Source organism: Lactuca virosa, chromosome 5, assembly GCF_052849685.1.
Source record: "Lactuca virosa cultivar CGN04683 chromosome 5, Lactuca_virosa_CGN04683_v6, whole genome shotgun sequence".
Lineage (NCBI taxonomy): Eukaryota > Viridiplantae > Streptophyta > Magnoliopsida > Asterales > Asteraceae > Lactuca > Lactuca virosa.
Genome location: NC_136430.1, coordinates 10,663,322 through 10,677,737, shown reverse-complemented (window position 1 = coordinate 10,677,737; position 14,416 = coordinate 10,663,322). Strand labels below are relative to the sequence as shown.

Here is a 14,416-nt window from a genome sequence, read left to right as displayed (position 1 = left end):
ATATTTTTTTCATTAGGGATTATAAGTGTCATTTAAACATAATTCTGGGGGTGTGATGTATGTAATTCACTCTTTATCGAAGGGGAGAAGGCGAGGCTGGCGGCGAATTCTTGAAGGTGAGCCAGTGACTGCCGAAGTTTCATCGTTTTCACGAGGTTTGAGCTTCTAGCTTTTTCTTCTTGTACATTGTTGATTAAGATTGCTTACCGGGAATATCTGGTTTAATTGGTTGACTATTATTGGATGTGGAAATTTTCTCGTTTCGTAATCTCCTGAATTCGATTGTATGCGTTTTTGCTTCACTTTCTTTGTAGGATCTCTGATTTGCTATGATTCATTTTTTTTTTCCTGAAAAATTTATATGTTTTAGCCATAAACGACCAGTACTGTGTGTTTTACTGAAAACCCTAATTATTTTTGTTCAGTTTTGGATTCAAATTAGACACCCTTCTACTTTGGCTTATGAAAATCAACGTTTGTTTATCTTCCCAGAACGTAGGAAGTAACATCCTGATAGGGAATTTGAACCCGTGATCTTATATTTTCAAGGGTCCAGGTTTCCATTTCATAACTAAATGAGGGGTTTTTATTTTTAATGAGCACCAAGTGTTCGATCTATTACCCCAATGAAGATGGTGTATTTGTTGCTAACTTATTTGTCCTACTGGATATGCTAACTCCTTACCAAGCTAGAAGTAGTAGTCTAGTACAAGAGTGGTGAATCCGGTTTCCATAATCACTGCTTGGTTGGATTACTCATCTCAGAGTCATGGTTACTACACCTATGTGATAACGTGTAGCAGTTAGGAAATGTATACTGTTCACTTATTGTCTGTTCTCTAGGAGCTGTATCAAGTGTTGATTGATTTTGTTTCAGTTGCAGGAAGAAATGAAGAAAGGAATCCACCCTCAGATGCAATGGATCTCATATGTAACCCAAAGTGGGCGATTGATGCATGTTATGATGACCAAAATACACCAAGCTGGAAAAGTTTATCACTTCAGAGCAAGACGCCAGATGGCTGAAAGTGTTGGTCAGGTTGCCAAGTTCAAGCGTCGCTATGGACAAATGGAAGAGGAAAAAGAAGACGAGGCCAAGTAAAACCAATATTTCCCTTTTTGCCCTTACTTTAAATTTTCACCATAAACTTGATGTCGGTTGGGTTACTTGTTTGTACCCGTTAGTCATAAGACTGACAAGTTGATTTGGTTACTTGTTTTTGGTTTACATCATCATTATTTAGAACCACCCATGTTTACCATTACCTAATCTTCACACTTCCCTTTTGTTGAATGTATGTATGCTATAAAGACTAAAGAGGGCATTTGAGGCTTTTAATCATGCTTTACTCACATGAAAACGCATATAGTGAAGAAAAAAAAACACACCCACATAACCAATAACGCGTTTTCTTTCACACATTACATTAATAATAATTACTCCCGGCCTTAAAACATGAACTCACCCGTGACTATTAGTTAGTTTCCTGTTTGTCATGATTTACCTCCTCATCGCCTTATAAATATGTTGACACCTTTTTTTTTTTTCAAAGTAATGCATCTTGCAAATGGTTGGAGCAACCCATATTCGAATCAACAACCTCTTGGTTGTTGTATTTCTGTTGTATGTTGGTCGAGGGGAAGGTTACGAGGGGAACCGGACACGGGTTGTGGTGCCATGGGTTAAGCGGGTTAGGAGCCAAGTGTCAGGGTGCAGGGGCCGGCGTTGGGTTTGTGAGGAAGGTGGGTACCCATCTCGGGTTAGAAGAAGGTGTTGTGATAACCGTTGTGTTGAGGTGACCTCGGATGTGAACAACTGTGGATTATGCGGGATTCGATGCCCGTTTAATTGGCAATGTTGCAGAGGTGTTTGTGTTGATACCAATATCAACTCGTTTAATTGTGGCCAGTGTTTCAATCGCTGCCCATTTTTTGTTTTTTGTACTTACGGACTGTGTGGCTATGCGGGGTCCACAACTTTAAAGCCTCCAATTCTGTTTCCGCCTAATCCCCGGAAGCCTCCTAGAGGACCAGAACAACCCGAACCGCCTGTTATTGTTGAGCCTCCAGAATTCCTGATGCCGCCTCTATATGATGCTCAACCACCTATGCCCTATGCTTCAAGGTCGGCCACCACCACAACATGATCAACCCGTTTAGTTGCCCTTCTGCTAAATCTATTGCTTCTTGAATTCATAACATATTTCATCTTATGTGGTTAGTGTGTCTTGTTTCATGGCATTATACTATTATATATGAATAAATTTAATTTTTTTTAAAATGAGACCTAATTTGTCTACGGCTCAGACAAATATTTGTTTATTGATTGAATAACAAGATTGATTATTGAAATTGTTTAATATCTTATGCTTTGCTTGCTTTTCTCACTTGCGATCCCATGTAACCGTTACCTTTTTTACGCGTTTCTCGTTGCCCAACATTATTGTTCTTATTGCTTTAAACAGAAATGGCGTCTGATTATTCGGTTTTTACTTTTCAGTTGCCTATCTATCATCACATGTTTTATTGATCAACTTTTTCATAGATTTGCTCTTTTAATAACTAATTCAAAATATGACCAAATCTCCTTAAATTTTATCACGAAATTATATTTTTACTCCATGTTTCAAAGGAGGTCATCGAATTTTATCTTGATTGTTTGAATAATTCATTTCATTCCTTTAAGCCGACAAAACTTAATTATCATGTCATCGCTGCTCATTCTATTATCTTGGTTGTTCTGTTCTTTTGTGATTTCATCCCATCCTATCAAAGTTTTATGACAATAGTTGGGGTCACAACATTCCTATTTGTGATCCATTGGATATATTGAGGAGTTATACAACTTCTAATTCTAATAAACTAAACGTATCAAATGAGACTCATATAAATATATATGTTGATTATCCATCCATTAACACTTTCCAGTGTTTTGTCCTATTTTTGGATGATACAACTTTCAAAGCCGTCTTTCACACAATGTAAACCCACTCATCGAGCCCGGGAGAAAGGAGACTTTTGTTAGATTTACACACTTGTTTCCCCCTTATCCTTTTTTAACTTTATAAATAATTAATGTGTTAAATAATCAAATAAAACTCAAAATGACCAACTTATATATAAACAAGTCAAAAGTGTTACCTCTTCGTATAAAATATAGTAGTTTCCAAGGCCTCATTAATTAAACATGCATAGACACACATGTATAATCTTTCGATAACTTGTGTTTTAAGTAATAGGTTATCTGATATCAATTATCATCCATGTCGTGTTGCTGGCATCATTAAAAAGTACACAAGATCTAGTTGTAAAGTATTCCTGTATTCATGAGACGAAAGGGGCGAAAGGGTGAAAACGTTCTTACCATGAAATATATATATATATATATATATATATATATATATATATATATATATATATATATATATATATATATATATATATATATATAGACCTGTTTATACTCATATAATCATATAATTACATAATTTGCGATTTTGATAAAAGAACAATACAATAAATAAATTTTTTTGTTAAGGAACGAATTAACGGAGAAAGGTGTTGATATTTTTTTAATTTACGACGCTATATAGACCTGTTTATACTCATATAATTATATAATTACATAATTACATAATTTGCGATTTTGATAAAAGAACAATACAATAAATAAAAAAAATTGTTAAGGAACGAATTAACGGAGAAAGGTTTTTTTAATTTACGACGCTTGTTATTAAGCAACTAAAAATAGCGGATATTGCAATTTTATCTTAAGTCCCGTTAGATATGTTGGAAAATTTGGTTTAAACAATTTTCAAAAATAAACATGAATCTCGAATCATAAACATTATTAAAATTGACGAATGGGTTGAAATCACTACTTTCCAAAAAGTTTTTCATAAACCTTATTACTCAAATCACAAAACATTATAATATTTTTGCAAAGTTTAATCTGTCTTTAAATAACCTCCCTCCCACTAAAGATGCTTCAAACTATGCATAACACTTATTTGTTTTGGGGTATATAATCCATAACTAAATGTTGGGTTAAACTGATTATTTCGGTTTGAACTTGTAGTAATCGGTGTTTTAGTGTTTCGGTACAAATGGTTATTGCCAAATTGATTGTTTTAATAAAAGTGATATTGATCAAAGAGCTGAAAACGAGTAGCGAGATTAGTTTATGTTTTAACATGGCTTTTGACTTTTAGGTCCCGTTTGATAGTTGCTAATTGAGAAAGTGCTGACTAGGAAATGTCTATTCGGATAAGAAATCATGACTGAGTAAGAAACCATGTTGTTTGATTGTACATCTGACTGAATGTATTGACTGATAAAAAAAATAATTATTTTACTCTGCTACTTGATTGTACTTCTGATCAGACACTTGATTTCAAACCAAACACATACGGAAAAATGCAATAGCAACAACAAATGTCCAACATATACAATATATACTTACCACATCAAACTAATATAACCAAACTCTCTACTAAACGGGTGAGCAAAAGGCATTTCCAGATAAAACTTGTGTAGGGGCAAAATCATCCAAAGCAAGAGAATTACCAGCAACCTTGTGAAAGAAACATCAATTGTAGCCACTTAAAACTACCAACAACACATCCTTGCCATTTACATATAATGATATATCCCAGGGGCATAATCGGAACAGAGGGAGCATCCAGACTTGACTATAAAACAACTTTGACAACACCGATCAACCTTGTTGAGTGAATCAACATTGTATCCAATCTCATCCAACAGTTACATCCAACTATATCACTTCCACATATGCTTAGAATTCGTCACAGTCGATCAAAATCGAGACAAATAGTATCTAACTTTCATTGCACATGTTGGCATGCTAGATTGATAATACACCAAGATATACAAGATACCCATCCCCACATTGATAATAGCCATTCCAATTAGACCCATCCATACTCATATTGCATGAATGACTGTTAGTATAAGCATAGAACAAACACACTCACACCACCAAGTAGCCACCTTTCTCCCCCAACCCAAAATAACACACTTACCACACAAAAAAGAAGAAGAAGAATTGTGATCGATTTAGAAGAAGGGGTAGGGTCTGAGTTCTTACTGCTGTTGGAGATATAAACGCAAATGAGAAGGGGAAACATACCTGCAATTAAATTCGAACCGAAGTGGAGAGGCAGTTCATCGACCGATCTAGAGAGAATGAGAGGGTGCAATTCTTGGTGGGGTGTGATCGACTTTAAGAAAACAAAGGGGGTGTTGGATCGATCGATTATGTGAGTCTATTAAGAATGAGACGCAAAAGGGGTGTTGGATCGATTCTTCCTGCTGGGATACGATACACACGCACACGTATAGGGATACACACGCAAGGGCACTAGTGGAATACGAGGACTTCTTTTCTCAGTCAACCGATTCTTTCTTTCTTACCGGGTCAGACAAAAATGTCTGACCTCATACGCATATCAAACAGGATCATAGTCAAACATCAACATAACTGATAACTAGTCCATGAAGAGTTATGAAGCTTACAAGGAACCCATGGAAAAGTCTTGACGAGCTAGACATTTTTCTGTTTTTTTACCGAACGAAAAATTAAACTAGATAAACAGTATTATATCAAAATGGAAAGCAACCATATTTTTTTTTCTGTTTTATATAAATTTGCATCAACACTATTTATTTTTAGGGAAAACTACAATAAAGTCCCTACATATTGGCCTCATAATCGATTTAGTCCCTATATATTTTTTTTATTCAATTAAGTCCCAAATACCGGTAATCGTATTCAATTTAACCCTTTGACTCGGTCAACAGGTCATCCAACTTTCAAAAATTTCATTTTTGGCCCATATTTCAAAATTTATTACAAATTTGGTCTTAAATTTACACTTTTGGCCCAGATTCTAAATTTTGTTACAAATTTGGTCCAAACTTTACCCTTTTTGCCCAAATTTTAGAATTTTATTATGAATTCATCATAACTTTAGTTTTTTTACAATTTTTTTCTCAAAGAACTGTTTCTAATATGCTTTTTCTTTATAAAACCATATTTATACAAAAAAAACGTATTTTCACATAAAAATCTTATATTTTCTATATAAAAACTTTCTTTAAAAAGTTTTTTGTATATGAAATATCTAGTTATAAAAATAGGTATTATTAAGTATATAAATATATACAAATCCGTTTTTGTAAAAAAAAATGTATACAAAAACGTATTTTACAAAAAAAAATGTATACAAACACCTATTTTATCTATATTTTTTTTTATAAAATCGTGTTTGTTTACATTTTTTTTATAAAAATGTGTTTGTATACAAGTTATTTTGAAAACGTCAACATATGGAATGTTGGTGAGTTCATAAGCAGGGTTGTTATAAAAATGTTTTGTGTAGTTTATAAAACCCAGAAAATCCGATATTTTTTGAAAAGACAATTGTTTATACCAAAGTGTGAAAATCCATAAGTTTGTGCATGAATGATTTCAAAACGTGTATAAATGAGAAGTTTTGCATTATAGTTATTAAACGTACAAGTGAATGGTGTTGATTTCCTCGAAAAACGAGATGTTTTCCGATAATATAATATAATTGTTTCAAATTGTTATACCGTCACAACGAATGATTATGATTTTCCTTGATTACTCGGATAGTATTGGATTCATTTATTTATGTGAGTCGTTATAACCATGCATGATAATGACTAGTTCGTCTGTCTTGGCATTCTAGCGGACGCCGGAATTGATCTTAAGATTTTGTTACCCTAGACTGGCCGAGTCTAACTGTAGCGAACAGCTGAGGTGTGGGGGAGTCACCCCCGTATAGATCTATACACAAACTCTCGCTCTCCCTCCAGGAGACTTTGATTATAACTACAGACTACGAACGACACTTAGAGGTGTCGCCCGTTATTACTCACTTAATCCAAACGAAATTGATTACCATTGATTAACGACCTGTATTTGTTTACTTGAATTGAAGGTAAGCCTAACAAACGAGGAGAAGAGGATTACAAAGTCCTGCTAATTACGTGTGTTATTTAAGGCTGTTGGTTATACGAAGGACGCGTTGGCCCATTTCACATTTGATTTAATTGGACCTTACTAGCAATGCTAATGGGCCACTGAGACCCAATAACACATAAAAGCCATTGAGGGTCCCTTAAACATGTATTGGGTCACAGGAGGCCCAATAGACATGTGTTATTATTGTTAGGCCCAAAAGTCATGTCGATGGGCCACGAAGGCCCAATAAGCATGATTAGGATCTTTTAAGCCCAACTATTTGAATATTTACTTGTTTTAGGTATAATATAATTGTCACAAGTTTGATTGAACAATTGTTAAATTCGCAACGGCACGAAACTTGTCGATTGTTTATAACGATATTTAAAAATATATGTATATTTTTCATTCTATTTTTATAAGTTGTAATTTGGTATTTTTTTTTTTTGACCCAAATATCTTAATAATAAAATAATTGACTCAAAATATTGGTTTGACCCATTCAGCCCTTTTTCTAATAAAAATGACAATTTTAGTCCCTTATATATAAAAAAAGACATTTTAGGCCCTTAAACCATTTTCTTGACATTTTTGACCCATAGACTTATTTAAGTAATGTTTTTAGCTCAAAATTTACTCTTTGGCAGTTTCAGCCCCTTCAGTAGGGAGTTTTTCGGTTAAAGTCCAAGTTTTTCGCAACTTTTACAATTTTGGCCCAAATTCCAAAAACTTTACATTTTTGATCCTTTTTGGAAAAAAAATCATTTTAACCCCTGAAATAGTTTTGTTTACCCCTTTTACCCCCTGTTTTGAGAGTTGTACCATTTCAGTCCCTTGAAAATCATATTTTCGCAATTTTTGGGCCTATGGGCCGAAAAGCCCAAAAATTGGCCCATTAAGCTACAAATTACATATCTAGTCCTTTGAAGAGCATAATATTCATAAAAACATTTATTTTAACTGTTTTGACTCTTTTGGTCCTTAAGAAAACCGTGAATGACAATTTTTAACCCAACTTTTGTTTATTTGACAAATATAGTCCAAAAATGAGTTTTATGTTGCAATATGTTTATTATAACCTTAGAGGGTAATTTTCCTTGACTTGTTTAGTGTAATATATCTTAGATTATGTTTATTTTCCTTCTTGTGCCATAGATCTCGAGGTTTCTTTCATTTTTGTTGCATATTTACCACATAAACACATGAAATCACACATAACATACACATACACATAGATCTACACATTTTACTTGTATTCTCCCCCATAAAACTTATGAAAACCGAAAATAGAGGGGTATGAACTCACCTTTTCTTATTGTTTTCGATTTGAAGAAGAAATGGAAGAGTTTGATGTTACTTTCGGCCCTAGCAAGCTTTCTTGGGTTGATCTCGAACTTATGGAGGTTTTCTAAGAGTATGATCACAAAAATGCTTAGAATGAATGATCTTAGCACAAGGATGAAGTTATACAACTTAGATGTGTAAGGACTTACCAAGGAAGGGGTGAGTTTTTAGTGGAAATCTCCTTGATCCACCTTAGATCTTCAAAAATTTATGGAGAAGAAGGAACCTTTCTAGAGAGAGTTTGTTTGAAAGAGATGGATGAAATGTGTGTGTGGGTTGTGTGTCTTCGGCCGAAGATAGAAAGGAGAGGGAGAAGAGAGAGAATTGCATGGGTATATGAGACTTGCATGGTTGTTTGTTGGATAATCCATTACTTAACCTCTAAACAATAATGAGGTGTCATGGAGCCATTCTTTCATTCATTTCCCTTTTTTTTATACTTGTTGGCCGAGAATGGCTAAGGAAAATAATGGTTTGGGCCTTTTTGTGCTTGAGTCCATAATATGGGCCCAATTTGATGGTTTTCGGCCCATTGGGCCTTTTAGAGTAATTTACGGCCCAATATACATCAAGGAATGAGTTTTATGGCCCATTAGGGCTAATTAGATTTGTTATGGCCCAATAAGGCCCATTTACATAAACTAGCACATTTTAGGCTTATAAGGCCCAAAAAGGTTAAGTTTTATGGAAGTGGGTCCAATTAGGGCCCATTTAAGAGTTCTTAGCCCAAAATAGTCAAATTGGAAGTTTATTGGTCCATTAGGCCCAATAAGGAAATCCTAGTCCAAAATGGACTTGAACCGGGATTTTTAGGGTTTCCAACCTTTTGTTGACTATTTGAATGTTTGTATAGAGTATTTGATGGAATTTTGTGGTCATTGAATAAGCACCATACATGTTTTCAAGTTTTAGTTACAATGTTATCCTTGTTAAGGGTTTTACAAAGCATCAGAATTCCTAGTTGTGACAGAGACTGAGATAAAGAGAGAAGGAAGGCAGTAAACGGCGGTGGTGAATGCCACTGATGGTCGTAGTGGTGAGCTCATGAAATCCGAAATCAAATAAGTTTGATTCTGTTTTTGCAAACACAAACACAAATAAAGAGATATAGAAATGGAATCGGTTCAAACAACTCGTACTGTAGCAAATGGACATTCGAGTATCGGTTGTAATCACACAGTAATTGGCACCAACAATCGCCATACAATGGGGTTTTTTAAGTATTTTATACAGAGGAAAAGAAAAGAACAACACAAACCTGGTCTATTTCTTTGAACATTCTTGAGAAGGAAACATATCGCTATCGATGTCTGGTAATTGTAGTAGTGGTTGAAGGTGGAGAGATGAGGCTAGGTCATTAATTCCGAAGGGCGAAAATTGGATGGCTGGTAACGATTAGGCAGAGAGTGGTTAGAGAGTGGTTGCAGGATAAGGGTTTAGAGACGAATAGAGACATATTATGGTGGGGTTCTTCTCCAGAGAAGTGGTGTGAGTGCAGAAACCGGGTGGAGATGGAGATCAGATAAGTGTAGGGGAGATATATGGGAAGGGAGCATTGTATTGTTGATTGACGGTGTGCTTTATGGCATGGAGGGACGAAGGATGTGATAGAGCCTTTTGAACTTGAAGTTGGGTGAATTAAATGAGAAGTAGTTGAATTTTGAAGTATACCAGGTCAAGATAAGCTAGATAACAAGGGAATATACGAATGACAAGGAAAGATTATTGCATTAGGCAGTTGTAGACGATTTCTATTTTTAAGGGAACTGAGAAATGTTGGTTTAGCTTGAGATAATACCATGTGGGGAAAGTGGACGATTTCCATTTTTGTAATTTTTTGAATTTTTGAATGAAACGGGAATTAAAGAATGAGATAAGATTGGTTTGGTTATTTGTACTATAAGCTTAATGGTTTGGACGTCTTAAATCTATTTTTGGAAATAGTAAGATTTGTATAATAATATAGTAAGATATATATATATATATATATATATATATATATATATATATATATATATATATATATATACATATTTTTATAACTAGATATTTTATATATACAAAAAAGTTTTTAAAAAAGTTTTTATATAGAAAATATAAGATTTTTATGTGAAAATACGTTTTTTGTATAAATATGATTTTATAAAGAAAAAACATATTAGAAATAATTTTTTTAGAAAAAAAGTTGTAAAAAAAACTAAAGTTAGGATGAATTCATAATAAAATTCTAAAATTTGGGCAAAAATGGTAAAGTTTGGACCAAATTTGTAACAAAATTTAAAATATGGGCCAAAAATGTAAATTTTGGACCAAATTTGTAATAAATTTTGAAATCTGAGTCAAAAATGTAATTTTTGAAAGTTGGATGACCTGTTGACCGGGTAAAAAGGTTAAATTGAATACGATTACCAGTATTTGAGACTTAATTGAATAAAAAATATATATATAGACTAAATCGATTATAAGGTCAATAGGAACTTTATTGCAGTTTCCTTTTTTTTATTTATTTATTTATTTATATATATATATATATATATATATATATATATATATATATATATATATAGGTATCGATTCTTGATTTCGTATTTTGATATTTTGATTGAAATTTTGTATAAAAGTTATTATGCAATTGTTACACGCTATAGGCCTCCACTGCCAACGGCTCGCCACGCCCCCAAAGTTGCCGTAGATTCTTATTTTATTGCACAAGAACAAGATCACTCCATTTGAGCCAAGCTAAACCTGTTAGGAGCTTATTTGATTTGATTTGATTTGATTTGATTTTCTATCCATTTTTAAGTTACCGGAGTCGGGAGCTGAGCGCATCGGCAACTGCAAGAGCATAATATTCATAAAAACATTTATTTTAACTGTTTTGACTCTTTTGGTCCTTAAGAAAACCGTGAATGACAATTTTTAACCCAACTTTTGTTTATTTGACAAATATAGTCCAAAAATGAGTTTTATGTTGCAATATGTTTATTATAACCTTAGAGGGTAATTTTCCTTGACTTGTTTAGTGTAATATATCTTAGATTATGTTTATTTTCCTTCTTGTGCCATAGATCTCGAGGTTTCTTTCATTTTTGTTGCATATTTACCACATAAACACATGAAATCACACATAACATACACATACACATAGATCTACACATTTTACTTGTATTCTCCCCCATAAAACTTATGAAAACCGAAAATAGAGGGGTATGAACTCACATTTTCTTGTTGTTTTCGATTTGAAGAAGAAAGGGAAGAGTTTGATGTTACTTTCGACCCTAGCAAGCTTTCTTGGGTTGATCTCGAACTTATGGAGGTTTTCTAAGAGTATGATCACAAAAATGCTTAAAATGAATGATCTTAACACAAGGATGAAGTTATACAACTTAGATGTGTAAGGACTTACCAAGGAAGGGGTGAGTTTTTAGTGGAAATCTCCTTGATCCACCTTAGATCTTCGAAAATTTGTGGAGAAGAAGGAACCTTTCTAGAGAGAGTTTGTTTGAAAGAGATGGATGAAATGTGTGTGTGGGTTGTGTGTCTTCGGCCGAAGATAGAAAGGAGAGGGAGAAGAGAGAGAATTGCATGGGTATATGAGACTTGCATGGTTGTTTGTTGGATAACCCATTACTTAACCTCTAAACAATAATAAGGTGTCATGGAGCCATTCTTTCATTCATTTCCTTTTTTTTTGTTTTATACTTGTTGGCCGAGAATGGCTAAGGAAAAGAATGGTTTGGGCCTTTTTGTGCTAGAGTCCATAATATGGGCCCAATTTGATGGTTTTCGGCCCATTGGGCCTTTTAGAGTAATTCACGGCCCAATATACATCAAGGAATGAGTTTTATGGCCCATTAGGGCTAATTAGATTTGTTATGGCCCAACAAGGCCCATTTAGATAAACTAGCCCATTTTAGGCTTATAAGGCCCAAAAAGGTTAAGTTTTATGGAAGTGAGTCCAATTAGGGCCCATTTAAGAGTTCTTAGCCCAAAATAGTCAAATTGGAAGTTTATTGGTCCATTAGGCCCAATAAGGAAATCCTAGTCCAAAATGGACTTGAACCGGGATTTTTAGGGTTTCCAACCTTTTGTTGACTATTTGAATGTTTGTATAGAGTATTTGATGGAATTTTGTGGTCATTGAATAAGCACCATACATGTTTTCAAGTTTTAGTTACAATGTTATCCTTGTTAAGGGTTTTACAAAGCATCAGAATTCCTAGTTGTGACATCATCCCCCGTTAGAGGGAATTTCGTCCCGAAATTCTTTTTGAAGCTAGATTTGAAATTGCGAGAATAGGTGAGGGTACTTCTGCTTCATCTGGTCTTCGCGCTCCCATGTGAATTCTGGTCCACGTTTCGCGTTCCACCGAACTTTCACAATCGGAATGCGACTTTGCTTAGTACGCTTCACTTCCCTGTCCATGATTTCGACTGGTTCCTCGATGAACAGGAAATTCTCATTGATTTCGATTTCTTCTAATGGAATGACGAGGGTTTCGTCGGATAAGCACTTCTTCAAATTGGAAACATGGAACACGGGGTGTACACTGCTGAGCTCAGTGGGTAGCCGCAGTCTATAAGCCACTGGACCGATTCGGGCAAGAATCTCGAAGGTTCCAATGTATCGTGGGTTTAGTTTTCCCCGTTTCCCAAAACGAATCACCCCTTTCCAGGAAGAGACCTTTAACAACACCCGATCCCCGACTTTAAATTCCAAGGGCTTTCGCCGCTTATCGGCGTAGCTCTTCTGTCTGTCTCGTGATGATTGCAGTCGGGCTCTGATCTGAATTATCTTCTCGGTCGTTTCGCGTATGATTTCTGGTCCCGTTAATGCATTGCCTGGTGTTTGTCCTCTTGCTAGCTGAGTGTCACCTACCTCAGCCCAACACAACGGTGATCTACATTTACGCCCATACAATGCCTCGAAAGGAGCAACTTTGATGCTTGAGTGATAACTGTTGTTGTACGAGAATTCGATCAAAGGCAAGTGGGTATCCCACGACCTTCCAAAGTCTATCACACATGCGCGAAGCATATCTTCTAGCGTTTGAATAGTTCGCTCGCTTTGACCATCCGTTTGTGGGTGGTAGGCAGTGCTCATGTCAAGTTGTGTTCCCATAGCTTTCTGAAGCGATTTCCAAAAGCGTGAAGTAAACCTACTCTCTCTATCTGAGATGATAGATATTGGCACTCCGTGGAGTCTCACGATTTCCTTGATATAGATCCTTGTCAGTCGTTCCATCTTGTATGACTCTTTTATTGGCAGGAAATGAGCAGATTTTGTCAACCTGTCAACTATTACCCATATGGTATCCAAACCATCAGTCGTCTTGGGTAGTTTGGTCACAAATTCCATAGTAATCCTTTCCCATTTCCACTCGGGAAATACTGGTTGTTGTAGTAATCCCGAGGGCTTCTGATATTCCACCTTTACTTTAGCACACGTGAGGCACTTGCTAACGTAAGTGGCAATTTCTGCCTTCATGTTAGGCCACCAATAATGTTGCTTGATATCCAAGTACATTTTATCTGAACCCGGATGGATGGAGTATCGTGTCTTGTGGGCTTCATTCATGACTACTTCTCTGAATCCCCCAAGTTTAGGGATCCAAATGCGGTTCATGAAATAATATGCTCCGTCCTCTTTCACTTCGAAATTCTTTTCCATTCCACGTAACGCTTCGCTTGTTTTGTTCTGCCTTCATGGCATCGAACTGGGCTGCTCTGATTTGCGAGGTTAGTTGGGATTGAATGGTTATGAAGAGAGTCTTCAAACGACGATTCGAGTATTCTTTTCGATTCAAGGCATCAGCTACCACGCTAGCCTTTCCTGGGTGGTACTTGATTTCGCACTCATAATCGTTCAACAGTTCAACCCATCTTCGTTGCCTCATGTTTAGCTCCTTTTGATTTAAAATATGTTGGAGACTCTTGTGGTCAGTGAAAATGGTGCACTTGGTACCATAAAGGTAGTGCCTCCAACTCTTCAAGGCGAAGACCACAACTCCCAATTCAAGATCATGGGTGGTATAATTCACCTCATGTGTCTTTAGTTGTCGG

The 14,416-nt window shown here is 35.4% G+C and overlaps 1 protein-coding gene across 2 annotated transcripts; it reads left to right on the top strand.

Moving 5' to 3' along the window:
- Positions 1 to 5: 5 nt before the first annotated feature.
- On the top strand, positions 6 to 1,339 carry LOC145111651 (Ribosomal protein L31). Of its 2 annotated transcripts, none has more exons than XM_079047911.1 (2): positions 6 to 155; positions 884 to 1,339. In XM_079047911.1, exon 2 carries the CDS (start codon positions 890 to 892, stop codon positions 1,100 to 1,102), a length of 213 nt encoding a protein of 70 aa, XP_078904037.1. In that variant the 5' UTR covers positions 6 to 155; positions 884 to 889; the 3' UTR covers positions 1,103 to 1,339. The 2 variants fall into 2 exon arrangements, with proteins under 2 accessions (XP_078904037.1, XP_078904036.1); XM_079047910.1 differs by having other exon boundaries at positions 28 to 155; positions 878 to 1,339.
- Positions 1,340 to 14,416: the final 13,077 nt, after the last annotated feature.